Source organism: Lynx canadensis, chromosome B4, assembly GCF_007474595.2.
Source record: "Lynx canadensis isolate LIC74 chromosome B4, mLynCan4.pri.v2, whole genome shotgun sequence".
In the NCBI taxonomy this organism is placed as follows: domain Eukaryota; kingdom Metazoa; phylum Chordata; class Mammalia; order Carnivora; family Felidae; genus Lynx; species Lynx canadensis.
Window position 1 is genome coordinate 87,902,452 of NC_044309.1, and position 22,803 is coordinate 87,925,254.

Below are 22,803 nucleotides of genomic sequence, written 5' to 3' on the forward strand. Positions count from 1 at the left end.
CATGGTAAACAGCGTGTGCCCTGCAGTGATGCTATCTGGGTTCACGTCCTAGCTGCTCCCACTTACTATTATGTAACCTTGAGACTCAGCCTCTGTGCCTCAGTTTCCTCATCAGGTTCCTCATCACAGTTCACGGGACTGTGAAATAGAAGGCATCGAGTCAAGCTCTCATCACAACGCCCGGCCCTTAGCTCTTCCAGTCACTGTCAGGTAGGCCCACTGCCATCGTGCTGAGTGGGGGCATGCAGGGCCCATTTCCACCACAACTAGGTATTTGCTATAAGAATTAAAGGGCTTTGACTTCAGTGAACTCGTGATTCGTAGAAGCGTTCCAGAAGAACAGGTTCACAGGCCAGGGCTAACTCTGAAGCCAAGAAACATAAAGGGACACGGTAAGGACCTGTCTCCTTGAGCATGACACATTCCAAACACTTACCAGACCACCTTCAACCAATTCCAACAACTTGGTAGTCACTGAAGGCATCTGTGGGAAAAGAGCCACAGGCCTTCATCTCCCCTTCTACAGAATTAATTTGCCAGGTCTTCTCTTTCTAGAGACAATTCAGAAAGGTAGCAAAAGGTGATCCCATGGTTTTTTTTTCAAGTCCTAAACAATAACTGCTAGACACGAGGTTTCTCACGAGAGGTTACAACATTTAAAAAAGGAATTCAGGGGTGCCTGGGTGGCTCAGTCGGTTGAGTGTCTGACTTCAGCTCAGGTCATGATCTCGCGGTTCGTGAGTTCGAGCCCCGCATCAGGCTCTGTGCTGACAGCTCAGAGCCTGGAGCCTGCTTCAGATTCTGTGTCCCTCTCTTGCTCTGCTCCTCCCCCGCTCATGCTCTGTCTCTCTCTCTCAAGAATAAATAAAACATTTAAAAAAAAAAAAGGAATTCATTCAAGTTTATATAGGCAGTGGTCGAACTGGGTCTCTAACTCCCCCACTTACTCCAACAAAGATATAAAGAACTCTCCTTTTCCTGAAGCATCAATTTCAAGTCAAAAGAACAGGTAGAAAATACACAAAGGTGTACATCAATCTCTGCTCACAGGCAAAGCTGCAGCCAATAGCCACACAGGGAACCGTGCTGAAACAAATCAGCAAATCATGTCTGACTGAAGCCGTTCTCAGTCTTGGCTCCTCAATTATTTGGTACCTTCTGTGAAGTTCCATACATTAAATACAGCCTGTTTATGGACCACTTATTTTCTTAGGATCATGCTAATTAATACCGTGTGTGTGTGTGTGTGTGTGTGTGTGTGTGTGTACAGAGAAAGCAAGGGACTGAGTGTGGGTGTGTGAAGTTGGATGTAATCTAGTCCCTGAACGTATCCACATTTTAAAAACTACAAAATGGGGGTAATCTTTAGCCACTTGTTTTCCAAGTGTGTTTTGACTGCTTAGATCTTGTTTGCCTTTCTGGCATAGAAAGAACACACAGACAGCCTTGCCTCAAGCTTAACGTATCTCAGATACAAACAAGCTCCTTATTTCCACCCTTCCCACCTGCCATCCATAACTACCTGGTCCCCAACTGCCGTCAGTCACACCCTTTCCTGAAATCCAATAAATACCCACTGGCTAATCACTGGGTGTCAGGCACCAGGCGAGGCACTGCCCCCTCCTGGAGAATTGCAGACTAGTCGAAAGGACATAAACAGGTGGTTGGAACGATTAATGACTTACCCCTTACAGTTATCCCTTGGCCCAAATCATCTAGTTTGTTGTTCATTTCCTTCCTTCTCTGTTTTCTGCTTCCATCCCTCCATTTGACCCTTGAGACCTCACATACATATTTTTATGCTGGGTATTTTTTTTCCCCCCTGGGTACCTAAACTTGCTTTCTCTTGCCAGTTTCCTTCAAACTCCTTAGGACTGCCATCCCAAAACCATGCTTTCCTCATTCGTTCTCCTTCTCAGAGACAAAGCAGCACCACCCACAGCCTCCCACAGTAAATGTATGTCTCTGCGTGGCTTCCCGCATCCTTGATTATGTCCCCTTGATACTGACTCGGTCTGATTTCCCATAGACCGTCTCTTTATTTTTGGCCATGTTCCTTACTGTCTCTCAGGTCCACTCTTTTTGTTTATGCATTTGCAATCATGGGGATTTCTGACCTGGGACACCGTTCCCTCCATCGTTCTAAATCCTGCAAAACTTAGACCAAACCCGACCGTGCTTTTCTAAACTATGGTAGCCCTCACCTTCAACTGCTCTGTGAGGAGTGCTGATTTTGCTGATCGGATAAAAATGAACTTGTAAAGAAAACCCAGTTGGGGTAGGGTAAGGATTCAAGGGCACCAAAACTCCAGAACCTCAGAGCTGCAAATAGGGTGAACCCTTTCTGCCAAGTCCGTTCATGTTTTAGAATAGTTTAAGCTTTATGGGTCATACAGTCCCTGTTCCAGCTACTCAACCACCTTGTTGTAGAGTGAAGGTAGCCAAAGATCAAATGTATACAAATGAATGTGGCTGTACTCAAAACAAAACAAAAAATATTTACAGAAAGGTGTGTGGGTGGAATCTCGCTTCTGGGTCATAGTTTGCTGATCCTGCTTTATAAGAAGAGTGGATAGTAGGGAAAATCTTCTCTTTTAGATGATAGGGGATAAATTGAAGTGCCTTAGATCAGCCCCTTATTTTCCCTAGGCAGCTCAACTCTTCCCTTAACACAGTGTGTATTCTAGTAGATTTCTAGCCTAGAAGTCACTACCATGAGACTTTGGGCTGTAATCACGTGTGACAGCTATTTTGGTCAACGTGAGAAGAGATAATGGCACCCACTTCTATGCCTATGTTGGCAAGCAAAGAGTCCACTGTCTCACCCTCCTGCTCTCCTCCAGGCTGGCAGGAGGCTCCCTGGCCAGTACCTCAGGGCTAACAGCAAATCTTCACCCCCGCTACTATGTGCCAGGTCCTGTGCTCTCTTATTTAGTCCTCATGTCAATCTTAGGGTGTATACGTACTTTATATCCTATCTGTCTTTCAAATGGAAGAAACAGGTGAGGTCTTAGTCACTGTTAGCCACTGATCCGCCACAGAAGTGATCTTGGTGCTGACATAGGTGTGTTGTGGGAGGAAGACGCCCCTTGCCAAGATTCTTATCACAATGTAAATGTGAAAAAATAATGAAGATGGCTCATTACCTCTAGTCCTTACAGCAACCCCTTCAAAAAGCCTATTTTTTTCACTTTATCCATAGAAAATTAGGCTCATAGGGGTTAAGTACTTTACCTAACTTTGCCTCTTTAGAAAGCTCATAGTTCAGATTCAAATCCAGGCCAGTTTGGCTCAATTAACTGTTAGCCTATTCCTTCGAGCCCCTGACCTAAAAAAAAACCCAACTTAAATGTGTTTTAAAGCCTCAAAAACGCTTGTGCATGTGAAGTGAGGCATTATGTCAGCTTCGTGGGGTCTAGTGTCCCCAGGGAGGACGTCAGGGAAGTACAGAGGCCGACCAACACCGCGATTTAAGAACTGGCGCCCAGGCGAAAAGAGCAGAAGCAACGTCCCCAGTCCTTTGCCACCAACCCAGGTCTCTGGCCGCACTACCTGATCCAAACTGCGCGAGTGGCTTTTTATGACGGTGATGATTCCTTCACACATACTGTGGCAGTGCTGAGGCAGAGGGAGGCATGTTCTTACCAGCCTGTCATATTAAAGTCCCTGTAGAGCATCTTCTTTCCAAGTTCCTTTCTCTGTACTCTCCTTGGAAACTCCAAATGTGTGAATTCGTTTCCCAGCAAGTGAGGCTGCATGAATGCCTAATAGCAAAAGAAATAAAAAGAAAAAATACTCACATATTTAGGAGAAAAAATAAGACTCAATAATGTTTTGTAAATCAAGACATATTTCAAAAACCAGAAAACTGTTCTATTTTAAGGGGAAAAAATAGGTGTATTCAACAAATAGAATAAACATTTCTATTCTACAAGAATATCAGCGAATAAAAAATCACTAACTGAACTTATAAAGGGATATAACTTTTTCATTTGACATGATAAATTAATTGTAATCAGAGACATGGATTGCTAAAGTCAAGAGGAAAAGAAATGGAGTTTCTCCAAAAGTTCATTTAATTCAAATCCAAGATCTTTTCATTTTCCCGAACAGCATGTTGATGCAACGTGAAAGCTCTCCCCCACTCTGCTTGGCTTTCTCTGCTCCTCTCCTGCTCACACTCTTGGCGATCATGGCCTTGCCTTTGAAACCTACATGTGAATCTCCACATTGACACAATGGCCCAAGAGAGCAGGTTGGGGCTGGATACACCAGACAGGAACTTTCTGTTGGACTCCCTCCATTTTGCTCTGCAGTAATTTGATCATGTAATTGGAAGACTATTCCAGAGCAGATGGCTTCCTCCCCTCCCCCAAATCTCTGTTCACACTACAAAAGTCTTGAGCAAACAGCCACTTAGGGAATTGCTTTGAAACAACAAACAGTCTCATTGTCACATTCAAAATTCAAATCCGCTATCCAAGAGATGAAATGCTCAAGTATTAATTTCCCCGCTCGAAGGCCACACACACTAAAAGCAAACTTGCACGGAAGCTTCCTTGTACCAAGCTGTACGCCCACTTACTAGCAGTGTGCTGGAATGGATCCTTTCTCTCCCTCCCTTCATTATTTTCTTAATTTTTAAAAAATTTTTGGCAGGGAAGAGTAGGCAGAGCAAATCATGACCTGGCACTGTAGAAAAGCAAAGGATCCATGCCACAGGACAGATGGCCATGTCCTCAGTTTCCTGGAAACAGGCATCTCCCACAGCCTTTCCCAAGATCTGACACCAGCAGATCTCCTGCTGATTCTCATGGTAGTTTGGAGGTTTAGTTGGACATCGGTCATCCTAAGCTAAGTATATCAGGAGTCAAAGGACACAAGCTGAACTGTCACTGGGTTGGCTAGATTCGGCCAGATAATAGAACTCTGAGCAGGCTTGGAGACATGGCAGGGCAGTACTGAGAAGGTGAATTGTCTTTACTGTCTTCTGTAGCCCCCAAATTTCCCAGGTCTGACAGGAATTCTGGAACATTCTGAGGAGCTCTGAAACCTCTGCTAGGGATGAGGGTTGGGCTGCTGATGAGTATCAAGGACGCTTAAACACTGACCTTTACAGAGAGGTTCCCTGGGAAGGAAGGAAGGGAGTACTTAATAGGGCAGGTCAGTGGTGTGGCCTTTGGGTGAGGTGAACTTGGGTTTGAATCCAAGTTCTGCGTATATAAGCTGTGTAATTTTAGTTGGTGATTTAGCTTCTGGACCTTCAGTTTCTCAATCTGAGATTAATTATGTATTTACCTCACACTTTTAATAATTAAATGAATGCACTTATCGTAGTTGTCTCGGCTCATAAAAAATTATTATATCCATCTAACGATTACCGATATCTATTACATCCTTGGCACTACGGAATGTGCTTTGTGACCTCTCGCATCACACTGCCAACAACCTTACAAGGTAGAACTGGATACACAATCTGTAGAGTCCAGTGCAAAATGAAAATACGGAGACTGTGTTCAAAACTAAGAATTTCTGTGTTCAAAACTAAGAATAACCACGTACAGAGCCCTGTGCAGCCGCAGGAGTCACACACCCAGGAAGCCAGCTGTACTGACCGAAGGAGCAGAGGCATAATTAGTCCATGAATAGCAACACCTACTATGTACCCGTCATCACCTCCTAGAGCTTTGGGACTCTATACCCCACTCCCCAAGCTGGCCTAGCCTGGCTGGCAACCTGACTTAGGGATTACCATGTACCAGGCACTTGATATGCTTGTGACAACCTCAACAATCCTACAAAGCACATGTCATAGACTCAATTTACAAATGAGGAGACTAAGGCCCAAAGAACTTAAGACACCTAGCCCAAGGTCATCATCCAGGGCTGGGTGGTCTCACAGCCGAAGCCTAATAACATGTCCACAAAAACCCATCCCAACCCTTGAACCTGCACACATTTACAAAAAAATTAAAAAAAAAAAAAGTGGGCAAAAAGACCAAGGGCCCTGGACCATGCAAAGTCTAAATGGTCAATAGGTACCTGTGAGGATCCAGTTAACAAAATTACAGATCTGCACCCAATTTGGCCACAAGGATGCTCCTGAAGAAGCTTAAAGAAATCCTTTAATAACATGAGGGACTAAATAAATTAGTAAAAAAATCTATACAAAGGAATTCTATGGTGTCATTTACAATGATACTACAGCAAATATGTAATGACATGGAAAGAAAGGACAGACAGACGTAAAAACACAGGTTATCAAACAACGTATGTGAGTGCGTGTGCGTGTAGGTGTATGAGCTCATGTAAGTTGTGTCATATACACACAGATCTAGATACAAAGCATATAGGTACATACAAACGAATGTGTGTGAAGAAATATCGGTAAATGCCCCACATACATTTCACTAACAAACAGGTTAGGATCCAAAGGGCATATTTCTAAGTCCATTTCTTCACAGACCCAAGTGCCTCAGAGATCAATGTGCAGTGTTCCAGGCACCTGGCCGCGTTCCCAGGAGAGTAAGTGGCCCTCTGATGGTGCTTTCCCTGGGTACCCTCATACCCTTTTTGCCAGTACACGTTTGTCTGGACAGTTGTGAGGGAAGATCTGCAAAGTAGCCAGGATCTCCTGAGCAGCTCACTCTCTGCAGGGGTCACCTCACCTCTTCCTCTGAAGATGAGCAGGCTCTAAGTGGGCCTTAAAGCCCATGTTCCTGTGACATTTGTATCCCCTTCACTTGCAGGGGCTTTCAGGGTCTCAAACTGCTTGCTTTCTCCCCATTATAGCAATAGGCTATGGTGTTTCATCAGTTCTAAGATGCCCGTTTCAAATGAGTTATTATTTTATTACCTCTAAGAAACGAGGGGAAGCTGCCAACGAAACTAAGTGCAATACTTTCTTACCACTTTGAATTTTTATTTTATTCTTTTTGAAAGGGCTCCTTTGGACTTAGACAAATTTTTACATATCCCTCTGGGGTATATTTAAGATTACCTAGGTGAAGTATATTGGATAAGGTTTTCCAAAACGTCTTCACATTGAGAATTCCACTGCTCATCAGTTTTCAACTCTGAATCATTAACGGTCACGATTTCCCAGGCAATAGTGGCCTGTGTTCCATGGGACCGTTGGCGATGCAACATTTCTTAAATAATTCACCCTAGAACTAGGAGCCTCAGAACCAGGGGTGCAAAGTTCTTAAGTCAGCTCTGCAATTATCCAGAGCCAGCTAACTTCTGACTCCCACTTCTGGAATGTGGCTGAACAAGTCAGATTCACACCTCCAAGCCCCTCTGCAAATCCACAAAGGCTTTAAGAGTGCTTCATTTTTGCCTTCAGGGTTTTCTTCTAAGCTGCCAGCCGCCCATCCTGCAAGTTTGGTGCTGTTCTTTTGATGTTTACACATGCCCAGGAGAGGACACCTGTGTCATGCCTGCCACTTGGCTGACAGCAACAATCAGTGGTAAAATATCTCAACTTCAGATACATCAAAGGGTGAAAACAAAAGCACCTTAGCTCTGAAGAAATACTGCAATATTCATCCTCCACTGACACGTCACACCCTTAAATTTCTCTACTTTTATGGCCATTTTTCTTCCTCTACCTGCCACAGCACATTTCATATGATGCAAGATATTTTCTGTCACGATTTTGCTCACCACAGAATTCACCTGTATTCCATGTGTACCGATGACATATTTTTACTACTTTTAAAAATCGCCATGTCCTAATAGCGGACCAGCACTTTCAATACTCACTATTGTCCTATTTGTCAGACCCGATGGAGGTCCTGGTGTTAAAGAAAAAACAACTCAAAAACTAAGTACAAATAGAGCAAATAGGTGGTTAATTAATGAAAAATGAGATGCTAAAATACAGTGGGACACATACCTGTTGGTTTTCAGAGGAAAACCTACTTCTCTGCTCATTTGTGTGTCTTTTTCTGCAATGATGGTGGAAGTTTTCAGATTTCATCTTAGGTGGGCTGTTATATGGAAATACCACAGACAGGGAGAGGTATGAACAGCAAACACTTAGGTCTCACTGTCCTGGAGGCCAGGAAGTCCAAGATCAAGATGCCAGCAGATTCTCTGCCTGGCTTACAGACTGCCCCCTCTTACTGCACCTCATACGGGCTTTCCTCTGTCTCTTGGGGTGAGAAATCAAGCTCTCTGAGGTCTATTCTTATCAAGACATTAGTCCCATCCGATGAAGGCCCCACTCTTATGGCCTCATTTAACCTTGTTTCTAAAAAGTTCCTATTTCCAAATTTGGCATACATGGGGGGTAGGGCTTCAACAGAAGGGTTTTTTGGGGGGGGGGGCGTTGGGGAGGATACCAGTGCAAACACTCAGTCCGTAACATGGTCTTCTAGGTATACATGTTTATAGAAGTACATACACTCAGCCATCTAAATATTGTAAAATGTTATCTGATGGTTTCCTTTTTGACTTACCTCTATTTGTGATTATTTCTACTACTGAACGGGTATTGTTTTTGTTTGAAAAAACTAAAAAAATTTTTTTGAAAACTGTTTTTATTTTTATTTAAGTTTTTATTTTAATTCCAATAGAGTTAAAATACAGTATTATATTAGTTTCAGGTGTACGATATAGTGATTCAACAATTCTATACATTACTTAGTGCTCATCCTGGTAAGTAAACTCTTAATTCCTGTCATCTACTTCACCCATTCCCCTACACACCTCCCCTCTGGTGACCCTCTGTTTGTTCTCTATAGTTAAGGATTTGTTTCTTGGTTTGTTTCTCTGTTTTTTTGTTGTTGTTGTTTTTTGTTTGCTTGTTTGTTTTTTGAGAGAGAGAAAGCATGAGCGGGGGAGGGGCAGAGAGAGGGATGAGAGAATCCCAAATAGCCTCCATGCTGACAGTGGAGGCTTGAACTCACAAACTGTGAGATCATGACCTGAGCCAAAATCAAGAGTCGGATGCTTAAAAGACTGACTCACCCAGGTGCCCCCACTTTTTATTTTTATTTTAGTGAGACAGAGTGCGTACAAGCAAGGGAGGGGGGAGGGGCGGGGAGGGAGGGAGGAAGGGAGAGAAAGAGAATCTTAAGCAGGCTCCACGCTCAGCATGGAGCCCAACGTGGGGCTCAATCCCATGACCCTGGGATCATGACCTGAGCCAAAATCAAGAGTCGGACACTTAACCGAATGAGCCACCTAGGCACCCCTCTTTTTTCCTATGCTCCTTTGCTTCTTAAATTCTATACATGAGTGAAATCATATGTTATTTATCTTTCTCTGACTTATTTTGCTTAGCATAATACTCTCTAGCTCCACCCAAGTCATTGGAAATGGCAAGATTTCATTCTTTTTCATGGCTGGATAATATTCCTGTGTGTGTGTGTGTGTGTGTGTACACACACACATGCACATACATGTGTTTATCACATCTTCTTTATTCATTCATCTATCGATGGACACTTGGGTTGCTTCCATAATATGGCTACTATAAATAATGCCACCATAAACATTGAAATGCATATATATTCCTCTGAATTAGTGTCCTTGTATTGTTTGGGTAAATACCCAGTAGTATGATTACTGAATCACAGGGGAGTTCTATTTTCAACTTTTTGAGGAGCCTCCATGCTGTTTTCCAGAGTGGCTGCACCAGTTTGCATTCGCACCAACAGTGGAAGAGTATTCCTCTTTTTCCACATCCTCACCAACACTTGTTCCTTCTGTTGTTGATTTTGGCCATTGTGACATGTGTGGTGGTATCTCATTGTGGTTTTGATTTGCATTTCCCTGATGATCAGTGATACTGAGCATCTTTTCATGTATCTATTGGCCAGCACAGAGACATTTTATTCTCAGAAGCAGAGTGGGCCACAACTTGGCAACTCAGAAACAACTTCTCAGAGGCTGTGCAGCATTCAGGTAACACGACTGGTTAGGGTTACTTCATTAGAGCTGGCCTGCCCTGCCAGAAGCAGTGCTCACATCAGCGTTCTGGAACCTTGAGCGTCGAAAGTGATTTTATGCTAAATTCAATGTAAGCAACACACCCAAAGTTTAAAGGCTGTAAAATGTGAGTGTAAGAATTTGTTAGGCTCATCTCAGCAATAAAACCCCATGATTTCTGGAGTCCAAACTTGTAAAATTCATGGACAATTTTGGCAAGTTTTACTCTACTACTCATATCCGGGCCACTCATACATAAATAGGTATACGTGACTACTGTCCCTTTCCAAGGCACATTTCATAGGCTGGCTTGTTACAAATGTGACCTTAATGGGATAAAAATGCAAGGCAGGAGAGGAGGCACACATTAAGATCCCTACAAAATAAAAATTCTAGACAGTTTCCTAAACATCCCTTATTTTTCTAATATGCTGGACATAGTTTAACTTTTTCTCCTGATGCTGCTATTTGGACATATGTATGTTAGAACATCTGCATGGTGATGCAAGTGATACCCACCACACTTGAATATGTTCATTATTTTTAAACCTTAGCTATATGCCAGGGCCAAGCATAGCACCTAACACAGTAAAGACTCCAAGTAAGTATGTGCTGGGAGAATGAATACAGAACATTCTGACCTGCTTTACTCAGTTACACTTGGTAATTAAACTTCACAAAATAATGCAATACAGCTTTCAATCTTTTGAAAAAGTTAAAACTAAGGTCCATAGCACATAAAAACAATCTTGGACACACATTACTATATTTTGGATTTAGTTAACTTTTTATAATTCAATAGATATCTTCCTGTAAAACCACATGTGTGTGGGTGAAATTATACCATTTCAAACCTCATGATATTTCACACTCCTAAGAATGTCTAAATAATGTCATGTCTCTTCTCTACTTAATAAGCATGCCGACTAGAAACCTAGAAATGTATTCTATATTAAAATCCAACTTAAAGTGTGCTGGCCTGCTCCATGTAAAAAAATGGACCACTCTTTGTGCCTCCATCTTTATCCTAAAACTTGAGGCTTTCCTACAAGGAAGCACAATAGAATGTTCCTCACCGAGGGAAGGGAGTGGAGGTACACTGGAGTTCACGCGTGTGATGCAAATGGCCCCTGGAAAGAAAGCTTGGTAACCGCTGCCCCAACACAAGCAAAGATAGCTTGCCAGTTGTCTTTTAAGGAGTGTGCAGAGTACAGGTTTGTTAAAGAGAGGGTAGGCCATGTCCTTGCCACTTAGTCTCTGGACAGCTAATGAGAATAAACTTCCAGACATGGTTGCATTTGGCCAGGGAAAGAAGAGACAGCTTATCTAGGAAAACGATGCTGGAGTAAACTGCTGTGCCAAGCAGTGGCAGGACGTCAGAGATGGGGAAGGAGGATCAGACGTCGTCTTCTGGCTGCTTTCCTCTCTAGTCCTGGGAAGAAACCAGCTGCAAGGGGACGGAAGTAAGCACTTACTGTGAAGAAACACAACCACCCCATCCCAATGAGAATCTCTGAGTTCAACCATAACAGGAGGGGACAAGCTTGAAAAAGAGATGTTGTCTAGAACCTTCTAAGAAGCCTCTCATGAAAGCAGACTGGGTGAGTAACTTGAACCCAGGTCTGTCTCACTCTGGAGCACATGGATCTGAACTCCACCCTCCTGGGCTGGGGAGAGCTTTGAGCACCCTGGCAGGGCAGAGCAAAAACAGGGAGTGGAAGTAGGAACCCAGATCTAGAGAGTGACATGTCTATAATGGCAACGGGAGGTGGCCAAACACCATGCTTCCTGTGGACACTGAGACGGTGGGTCCTGAGATTATTTAAAACTGCCTGCTGGGGGGCGCCTGGGTGGCTAGGTCGGTTGGGCGACCGACTTCGGCTCAGGTCATGATCTCACAGTCCGTGGGTTCAAGCCCCGTGTCCGGCTCTGTGCTGACAGCTCAGAGCCTGGGGCCTGTTTCGGATTCTGTGGCTCCCTCTCTCTCTGACCCTCCCCCATTCATGCTCTGTCTCTCTCTGTCTCAAAAATAAATAAACGTTAAAAAAAAATTAAAAAAAAAAAAACTGCCTGCTGGGAAACACAAATTGGTTACTCCTTTTTAATAATAAAATTTCCTTCTGCTACCTTGTGGCCACAATGTGAGTGAGCCGTGCCAGCTACTGAGAGGATTGTCCCAGGTTCAGGAGTTTCCAGCCAGAAGAACGCATGCAGCTAACACATGAGCTCCTCCATGTGCCAGGTATCAGGGGCTGGGACTCAAAGAACAAAAAAGGAAGTCCATCTGTTCAGAGTTCACACATTAGTTGGGGAGACTGAGGTAGGCTTATGGGTGGAAACAGATATCCCCAGGGGCTAAGGAACAAAGAGCGGGGCACTCACTGGGTGGGTTGGACAGAATCTGAAAAGCATCTGAACAGCGGATCAGGCAAGGCCTCTGGCGTCAGAGCAGCAAGAGCAGAGGCAAGGGAGTACATAGCAGCATGGTGAGTAGGGCTTTTGGAACTGCTCTCAGGAGAGAACAGATAGGTGGCAGAAGGGTGCCTTTCTGGGGAACTTGCCCAGCCCCTTCACCTTGGGCTCCTGGAGAGCCCCAAAGAAGGTCCCTCCCCCAAACAATAATAACAGTTAAATACACGGTAAAGTTACTGTATCATATGTGTATGGGTCAACATATTTTCACAAATTTGACACACTTGTGTAACGGGCATCTAGATCAAGAAACAATACATGGTCAGCACCTATGGTCAGGACCCCATTCAATCACTGCTCTCCCCAACGGAAGCACTATCCCAAACTGTGTGTTGGTTTCACCTGTTTCTATACTTACTATGGGATCCTATAAGCTGTCCCCAGTACTGGGTGTTAAGTCGGTGTGATTCAGCCACGTTGTTGCATGTAGTTAAAATGTGTTCATTCTCAGTACTGCATGGCATTCCAGCTCGTGACTATGACTGACAATCATCTTATCCGTTCTACTCTCCGTGGACATTTGGGCAGTTTCCAGTTTGGGCAAGTACATCCTAAGCTACTGTGCACACTCTGGTTAGGTGCCCACCTAGGAGAGGAACGGCTGTGCCAAACCCTTTTTCCCTGGGCCAAACCCTTTTACAAGGTAGTTGTTCGAACTTCTACTCCCATCAGCAGAATATGGAAAGTGAAAACACTCATGTGTCAAATGAAGGCAGATTCCACAACAGGAAATCGTTTGTGAAGTCCTCTTACTAGGAAACTTTTATATGAGCTTTTTTTTTTTTTTTAAGTTTATCTTTAAGAGACAAAGCGAGCATACATATGAACTGCAAAGGGGTAGAGAGAGGGAGAGAGAGAATCCCAAGGAGGCTCCACGCTGCCAGCACAGAGCCCAACTTGGGGCTTGATCTCATGAACCATGAGATCATGACCTGAGCCAAAATCAAAAGTTGGGACACTCAACAGACTGAACCACCCAGGCACCTTGCCCCCACTTTGTTTTTTGAGCTCTTTTTTTTTTTAATTTCAGAAAAAAAAGTTCAGACTTCTCAATATTTGAAAAGAAGTTATCAAATGAGGATTTTCAGTGTTTAACACAAATCTTAATAAAAAATTGAGTAATCTCTCCTCTTCCTTGCCCTCAGGAGGGAAAAAAAACCTCATCAGATCAGAGAACTGGAGGTTTTATATTTCAAGATGATTTACCACGATACTAAGTCTATGGTCACGCATGAAATGAAATTAGTAACATCAACCAAGCCCACTGATGGTCGCACTAACGGTCAAACGAGATAGCTCTTCCAGAGCCAAGGCTGACTACCCAATTTGCAGTGCAGGAAAAGAGTATTTTGGTTTGGGTTAAACAAAAATGAAAGGAAAATGTTAAATGGCTGAGATCTAAATATGTATGTGTCGGAGTCTTTCATAAAGAATTCTCTCAGTCTTAATTTATCCTTAAAAATCTCAGAGTAACAAGAACCAAGCTTATGTATATATGCTATTATAAAATTGAATATTGATAAGATTCTGTCTGGTTTACATGGATGTCAAGAAAGATTCACATTTAAATTTCTACATGGGACTGTACTGATCAACTAGAGAAAAGCATGCCCCTAAAATAACTTTAAAATTGTAAAATTTATAGCTTACGATAAAGGAGCCACATGGAAACTTGTATGCAAATGGATATATTAAACAAAATTGCCTAGATTTGTCAACCCTACAACAGTTTAATGTATAGAATAAGGGCTAAAAAGTAGTCATTTACATAAAACATATAAAGTTTCCATATTCATATGCTTAATGCTTTTTCTTCCCAAGTAAAAGTCTGGGAAAGGAATTCATTTGAAGAGAGAACAACTCATGTCAGCAAAAAAGATGTGCCTGTGTATCTTCAATTCCTTTGCATATGCAAATGGAATTTATACATTTTATAAAAGGCCACAGGAGTAGTCCAATGGCAGGGCGGCCATAAAAAAAGTTCTTCATATATAGTTAGATTTGAAACTAAGAGATTTTATTTTGTCTCTGATCTAGGCACTGTCATAAGCACATTATGAATATTAACTCTTCAGTCCTCAAACCAGTCTTGGGAGGGTCCTGTAATTACCCCATTTCACTGATCAAGCAACAGGAGCAGAGAAAACTTTTTATAGACAGCTAAGCTTTTGCCCTGGTAAACCTCAGGGAATGCTATCTACCTCTTTCAAAGCATATCTAACTTTCACATCTTTAATGGATGCATGACACTATCTTGCTTCTTTACACTAAGACCAATTTTTAAGGGACCTTATGGACAGATGGCTCTGGCTTTATGTGCCCAACTTTTTAGTCAGAATGTTGGAGGGAAAAAGGGTTTTAGAGAATCTAAAGATTATATATGTGTAGCAACTGTGCAGAAGACTGTGTTTTTTTAAGAATAAAAGTAGTTAGGGGGCACCTGGGTGGAGCAGTCGGTTAAGTGTCCGACTTCAGCCAGGTCACGATCTCGCGGTCCGTGAGTTCGAGCCCCACATCGGGCTCTGTGCTGACAGCTCGGAGCCTGGAGCCTGCTTCACATTCTGTGTCTCCCTCTCTCTCTGCCCCTCCCCTGCTTGTGCTCTGTCTCTCTTTCTCTGTCTCTCTCTCTCAAAAATAAAGAAACATTAAAAAAAAATTAAAAAAAAAAAGAATAAAAGTAGTTAGGGATCCATTCTTGTGGTTATTTGTTTAGCTGTGTGAATCCACTTCCTTAGCTCTGCAGAGCAGGTACAGAATGCCTGAGCATCAAGCCTCTGACTCCTCCTCCCATCCTGGGATAAACAAAACATCCATTTATATTCATTTTCAAAATCAAGGCTCTGGAAGCGGTGAGGTTCAACTCTCAGTACTAACGTCTTTAGAGTCTTCCCTGTCACCAAGCAGTGCTCCTAGGACGGCCAAATATAAGCTCTGCCTCTAACACTCTGGGCAGTGCCAGTTTTGTGCTCTAAAAATCTCCTGGCTGGGGCACCTGGGTGGCTCAGTTGTTGGATGTCTGGCTCTTGATTTTGCCTCAGGTCCTGGTCCCAGGGTCGTGGGATCAAGCTCTGTGTCGGGCTCTGTGCTAAGCACAGAGCCTGCTTGAGATTCTCTCTCCCCCATCCCCACCCCCCAAGAAAAATAGCTCCTGGCTTCTCTGTGACACCTGTGTGATCAGTTGAACCTATAGCGCATGTGAAAAATGCCAACCATTTTTTTGCCTGCCATTTTTAAATTAGAAGTTCTCAAACTCACAGGCAGTTTTGTGAAAAAGGGTTAAGTGGGGGAAAGAGGTAGGATTAGAGTGGATTTTTCCATGACTCCGTCACCAAGCAAAGCAGAGTGGTGGTGAAGTTGCCTGTGACTAAAGAAAGGCTTTCTGGGCTTCACAACCTGCTCTCAAGGTTAAATGTGATGTGGCAGTGGTGGGTCAGTCAATTTTACTCACTAGCACACTTGACCCTCCCAAATTAAAGTATCGTGCTTTTAAGCAGGTTCACGTTTAAGTAATATACTTTTTGGGAGATAATTCTTGATCACGAGAAATCCCAAAAAGTGAAGTGGCACAACACTGTCGACCTTGAAACCTTTCCAAAGCCAACACCAGGGACATGGCGGACAAACAGAATCGGACTCGGCACAGAAGGCTGGGGGTAGTTCAAGGACACCACAAGAAACCGCCTTCGATAATGCTGCACTTGTACATATCAGCTGTGCGTTTGAAACCCACTTTCATCTCTTCTGTACATTGCCCTTGATGAAAAACAGCTGCAAACTTGGATTATCCACGAGGACACAAGGACATAAGTTGAAGGCCTGACGATACCAGCACATCTTAATGTAATCAAATCAGAGTTTATAAATACATCTAGGCAGAATTGAGGGGAAGACACCGCTCTCGCACCTCGGGGCTGTGGAGGTCCCCCTGAAGGCGATTCCTCCCTTGCTGCCACCCGAAGCAGAGGTGGGGCGCTTTTCTGGAGGCCACAGCATCAGGGAGGTCAATTCTGCTGAGACACATCCACAACCAGACTTCTTTCCCTCCCGTCTGAGTCCCAGCTCCATCCAAACATTCCGTCTAGCTTGGTGGACCTCCTTAACTATTTTATTTCAATCACCCTGGAAACTGTAAAAAGAAAAAGAAAAAAAAAAGCACAGCGACAGAAGAGCAAGGCTTACTGGTGACTCTAGGACCAGCAGCACTTCCTGGCTGCTGGGACAGTGCCCCTGACCCCTTCATCACACACCTGCCACATTCCGTGTGAACACATCAAACCCTCAAGCCTGATTAATCACCCTGCCCAAGAGTCTACGGAACACAGTTCACATGACCTAAGAGCCACACGAAGGACCCTCTGAGGTCAGGATACAAGACCAAACAAAATTAACATGCCTGCCACATCCAGCGTCATAATCTGCTTCTAGTTCGGTTAACCCCAAATGTCCAGAGCGTGCATCCCAAGAACCTCCCCCTTCGATGTGGATCAAAACGGTGTGTGTCCAACGGGCTCTGCATCTCCCCCACCTCTGAGAATATCACAAACCGTTTCTACAAGTCAAATAGCCTTGGGACTGCAGAATCATGCTCCAGACGAGTAAGTCTCTGGGAACTTAGAAGTTTTAATGATTCGGCCATAAATGTTTCTTCACACATCATAAAAAGAAATTTTAATTTGACCTCAGAGTAAGAAATACATTGTTAACTTTCCAGTGATGTTCTAACTCATTTAGATCACGTAAAAGGTACCACAACCCCCAATGCACTGAAGTGTTTCATAATTAGTTCTAGGGAACTGATGTTCCAAAAAAAAAAAATGAACTGGTAGGATTAAATGCACATAAAATTATAAGGTATGCACTGTATTTTATATTGCTGTGGGATCACTTTTCATCCTGATTTCAGAACCTACAGAAAAAAATCTCAAGGGAGGTGTCCTACACATTTCATGTAGGAGAGATTCAGAGACATCACGCGAGGGGTGTGGGATCACACAGCTCACGCCTGGGCTGGGCTGAGAGAAGTCATCACACCAGTGTTTTCCTCTCCTAATTGATATTATTTTTAAGGTTTTATGCTATCTACCTCCTAATTCTCTCAAATACTTTACCACAAAGGCTTCACCGCAAGGTTATGTTATACTATAAATCCCTTAATTCTCTCCAAAACTTTACCACAAAGATTTGCATCACAGATCATGTGACTATTACTACTGGATTTATTCATTTCAAAGCATACATTTTTAGACTCCTGGCAGTATAGGAAGTTGGACAACCAGGATATTTCACGTTCTGGTCATGTACACTCCTGTTGTCCGGGGAGAACAGTTATTAACCAGAGAAACGCATATGTATTAGCAGTAAGGATTAAAAAGAATGGGAACAACAAAAACAAAAGAGAATGGAGACATGGTTTGCACCTTTTGGAAATTCAGCTGTTAGGCTCAGTTCTATGGGCTAAGAGCGTCCACATTGATTGCTCAAGAGTAACACAAAAATACATGTTAATCTTTGGAACATTAGCAGTGATTATCAAATTAAAAGTAAGAAAATAAATCTCTGTGGTTTGCAGGCCAGTAGGATTTGAAGACTGATTCATCAAACCAAAACCAAATGAGAACTATGTGCCACAAAAGAATTCTGCATACAGTTTTCATTTAATCATTCCACCCACCTTCTGAGGCTTCCTAAGCCTGTTACTGGTGACGAAGCCGGGGACTATAGGAATCACAGACACAGTTACACGACAACGCTGAGATCAGAAGCCAACACACGTCTCATTCCAAACATCGGAAAATAGACCACCAGTATTTAGGAATCTGATACATGTCAGCCTTCCCGTCCCTCCTTAAAAATTAATGTTTTGATCTTTCTGGGCCATTCTTGTAACATGAAAATGTGAAACGATTTCAAAATAAAAAAAAGTTAACCTGCTACTTCTCATTGCCTTTAGTGGGAAAACAGGAAATGGTTTTCCCTAAAGGGTAAGGAGGTGATGAAGGCAGGGTGCAGTCGAGGCACAGGCAGGCAAAGGGCTATGATAGGCTTCAAGGGAAGGTGGAAGGGAGAGTACTGTGTGGTAATGATCCAGACGTCAATACAAATTCTGGTTCTTTCATCGAGCCAACAAATCTTGCTTCAGTATCTCCTCTGTGCTGGGAACTGGCCACGTGAAGCGACTAAGGAGCCTGCCCTCCAGGACTCAGTCTGGAAGGGGAGACAGCGATCGTGACCAGCAATACAATACCATACGCCGAGAGCTAGAGGCTTCTACATGGCTCTGCAAGGACCGGGGACTGACCCCCTCCCGGGAGACTTAGGGGACACCTCCTAGAGGAAATGACACTTATGTTGGGGTCTCAAAGGATGGGAAACAGTTTTCCTGACAGAGGACAGGGGAAGGGCCATCCAGGCAGAGCATATTTCCAAAGGCAAGGAGGTTGGGGAGATCGAGGTGCGTCCCAAATATGGAAGGTAGCTCTCTGCTTGCAGCCTGAAATGCATGGTGGTGTTGGTAGAGGCAACAGAGAAACAATGCAGGAGAGGTGGACAGGGACCATGATTCTGGCTCGACCACGTGTGACCTGCATTGTGCACACTAAGAGGAGCCAAAGGACTTAAGGCAGGGAAGTGATACAGTCGATGATCAGATCACTTGGGTGGCTTTGTGGAAGATGGACTAGAAAAAGCCAGACAGGTGACAAGGAGGCCAGCTGTTTTGAACTCTACTGGGAAGGATGACCCTTGCAGCCTGAGTGGTCCTTGGTGACCTGCTCGTTTAGCTTCCCACTGTAAAGTGACAAACTGAGGTCTGGAAAGGTTAAGACACCTGCACAAAGACACCCCGCCAGCAAGTAACAGAGCCAGGACGGGATCCCTTCCCCCTGCCTAGAGTGCCAAAAAAAAAAAAAAAAAAAAAAAAAAAAAATGAGAGCCCTCAAGTCTGGGGTTCCTAGGAGTGGCTACAAGTTTATCCACTTGAAAAAGACAACAGAAAGGCTAGAGAACAACAATCAGTCAAAGAGTGAAGAAATATTTTTACATTGAGCCCGGATTCCTGCTGTCATTCTATACCAGAGCAACACAGCTTAGCTATTGAGTAAAACAAACCAAACAGACAAGGGAATTGAGGGGAAAGTGCACAGCCACTTTCTAAATCGACCAAAGTAATCAAACCTTGACTGTCCACGCACGCTGAAATTCAGAGCCATGAGCAAAGTCCTTTTGGGTAGCCTGGGTCAGTTTGTTTCCTAAGAGCAGAGGGTCACTAGCTATGTTGTCTAGAAAGAAAGCCAGTTGGCAAGACAATACTTCAGCCACAGAACTACTCGTCACGCTGTTCAGTCCCCAAAAATATCCAAAGTAACCTAGCGTGATTGCCACTGTTGCTCAAGTGAGATTCTATGCCAAACACCCTCCCCCTGGAACTTGAGGATAGGGAATTAGGTCTGTTCTCTTTTCCAGAAAACTCAAATCTCTAGGTGAAGCAAAAATGCTCAAGATCTGAAAAACCCAAACACCTTCCTCTAGCCCACTCGTAATTTCACTCCGAAGAGGGAGATTTAAACTGGGAGCTTATTTTCAGGATAGAAACAGGCTTTCAGACACCTGCATGCTTTCCCAAAGGGCCTCTGAGACTTCCTAACCGTGCGTCAAGTGGTGGGGTGTCAGCAGGATCTGGGGCTGCCCTCCTCCCCAGCACGGAGCCCCCATTTTGAGTTAAAGTGAGCAGCAGGCCAAGGAAGAAAGGTATCTGTGTGATTCAACACCCCATTTCGTATTGCACATCCCAAACCGTTAAACGAAACAGAGCACATCATGTCTTCCATTGGCTACAGATGGGAGAGAAACAGCCACAATAATAAACTCACGGAGGTGGAGTGTGTCGTCACACGTGTTGCCAGGATGTGTGATCGGAAGGTGCGTGGGGGAGAGTTAATACCATATGTCACCCGACTCTCGTGGGCCTGCTCCCATGTCAACAGCATCATGTTCCCCCACCACAGCGTCGACACCATCCCTGATGCCACGGCGCTCCGCCAAACCTACGTGACTCTTACCAGGTACTGGAGTCGCTGGCGCTCAGTCTCAGGGGTAAACTCTGAAGACATGGGGATGATTTCTCCATTTCTGATGATTATGGCCCTAAAATGGTTAAGAGAAATATGCATTGTCAGTAGCCAATCTCATAAGTACCTCAATTTTATAACTCCAGAGCTTGGTTTCCAAGACCGATGAAATGCCCAAGGGACACTTTTTCTAACAAGCTGCATGGCAACATTCTCTTTTTGAGAATACTCAAATCTCTAGGTGTAGCAGAAATGCTCAACTCTGGATCCCTCACCAAAGTAAACATATGGCTATGTTTACTTTTTCTGCTGGCTGGAACCATGTCTTAACCCCCAGCACCAACCTTCCTACTTGGCACATGGTACACACACTCAGCGAACAAGTGGATGGAATGAATGATGTAAATTGACGCTTCCTCTAGACCAGTGTTCTCCAATAGAACTTTCTGTGACAATGGATATATTTTAATCTGTGCACTCCAACATGGCAGCCACTAGCCACATCGGGGCAACGAGCATCTAAATTACATTTAAATTAAATTAAATTACATTTAGTTTTACCTAATTTTTAATTAACTTATCTTTAAGTTCAGGTAGTCACAAAGTGGCTAGTGTTTCATGGAGTAGATAGTACAGCTCCAGGTCTGTGTTACGCCAAGTGTCGGTGGGCCGGTAGCACGGGCCTCACCGGGGAGCTTATTAGAAATGCAGACTCCCAGGTTCCACCCCAGACTTGCTGTATCAGAATCTTCATTGTGATTCATAGGCACATTAAAATCTGAGAACACCTGACTGAGACTCATGAGTTTCTACGTAGTATCCTGGATCCAGGAAAAAACACTCATCTCATCCTGAAGCTTAGGAAATTCACATGCTTCCAAAAATTTGCCCCAAGAGCTACTGCTGACTCAAGAATGTGAGAGAGCAGACATCCCTAAGGGAGCTATCTATGGAAGAGGCTATAGCATGGATAACCATGGAGCAACCTTTCCTAGGCCTATTCCAGATGGAGCTTCCTGTTCCTAGATCTTATTCCAAAGTGGTTCTGAACAGCCACTTTCTAGCGATCAATTGGTTGAAGTGGCTTGGGAATTGCATTCAATATGAACTCAACAGCTCCAACAGCTCCAAGTACCAGGGAGCCGGAGACTTGGAGACTGAACACACTTCTCTGTAAAGAGCCACAAGCACAGGAAGTGCCTTCGATGAGCTCAACTCTGGGTGGATGCCTCACGGACTCTAGGGTCAGCTGCACTCTTTGTGCCAAGAGGCCCCAGGCACCCCTCCCTCCCACCATAAACATAGTCTCCAAGGGCACCCAGGTGGCTCAGTTGGTTAAGCATCTTACTTTGGCTCAGGTCATGATCTCACGGTTCATGAGTTCAAGCCCTGCAATTGGGCTCTGTGCTGAAAGCACACTTCCAATGCTCTGTCCCCTCCTCTCTCTGTCCCTCCCCTGCTTGCACTCTCTGTCAAAAATAAACACTAAAAAAAAAAATATATATATATATATATATACGTGTATATATATACACGTGTATATATATACACGTATATATCTATATACACTCTCTGTCAAAAATAAACACTAAAAAAATATATATATATGTGTATATATATACACGTATATATATATATACGTGTGTGTATATATATATAAAGTTAGTCTCCAACACTGAAGCGATCCCAATAAATGGCTGCAGCTCTCCCCCAACCCCTCACCCACCTGTGCCCAGTTGTTGCTGTCATGGAGACTGGGAGGGCAGGTAAGGGAGAGGGTGATAACAAAAATCATGGGGGCTTTAGAGGATTAACGGGTCTAAAACTAGTGGAAACTATGAGAAGATGGAAAATGTTAGGGGAGCTGACTGGGAAGAAGATGTAATATTTGTATCATCACTTCCTTTATTATGATGCCAAAAATAGGAAAAATTAAAAGTTCCTTCTTATAAATCTGTTGTCACTTGTAAAATGCAATTCTCCCCTCCCAAGAAAGGTGATATCCAGCATTCACAAATAATGTGTGTTTATTCAAATGGTCTTTGTCCTAATGTATCAGTTAAGACTAACTTCCAGAATAAGGGAATAGGGTTTTGAATGAGGATGGAGAGATTTGGCGAGCTTGAAAGGAAGGTCTAGTTTAGGGCCTAATCTCACACTAGCAAGAAGGACCCTGAGATCTGGGGTGATGAGAGCGAAAGTCATTAGGTAATAAATTCCAAAGGCAAACTTCAATTTCAAAATTTTGCTTAAAGCTAGTCTTAACTCTTTCTCTTCCCTTTTTCTACATGGTCCCTGAATTCCAGCTTCCAGGCTCTGACTAGGAAAG

The 22,803-nt window shown here is 43.6% G+C and overlaps 1 protein-coding gene across 2 annotated transcripts in view; it reads right to left on the minus strand.

Moving 5' to 3' along the window:
* PPM1H (protein phosphatase, Mg2+/Mn2+ dependent 1H) overlaps nt 1-22,803 on the minus strand; it is a 281,418-nt gene that overhangs the window by 85,561 nt on the left and 173,054 nt on the right. For both annotated transcript variants that reach the window (XR_004343889.1, XM_030323105.1), the window contains exons 5-6: nt 20,466-20,550; nt 3,646-3,764 (exon numbers count right to left, since the gene is read on the minus strand). Coding sequence is in view for 1 of the 2 variants with exons in the window: in XM_030323105.1 (XP_030178965.1) it covers nt 3,646-3,764; nt 20,466-20,550 (204 nt within the window). In the remaining variant the exon portion in view is untranslated. The remainder of the gene's footprint in view (nt 1-3,645; nt 3,765-20,465; nt 20,551-22,803) is intronic.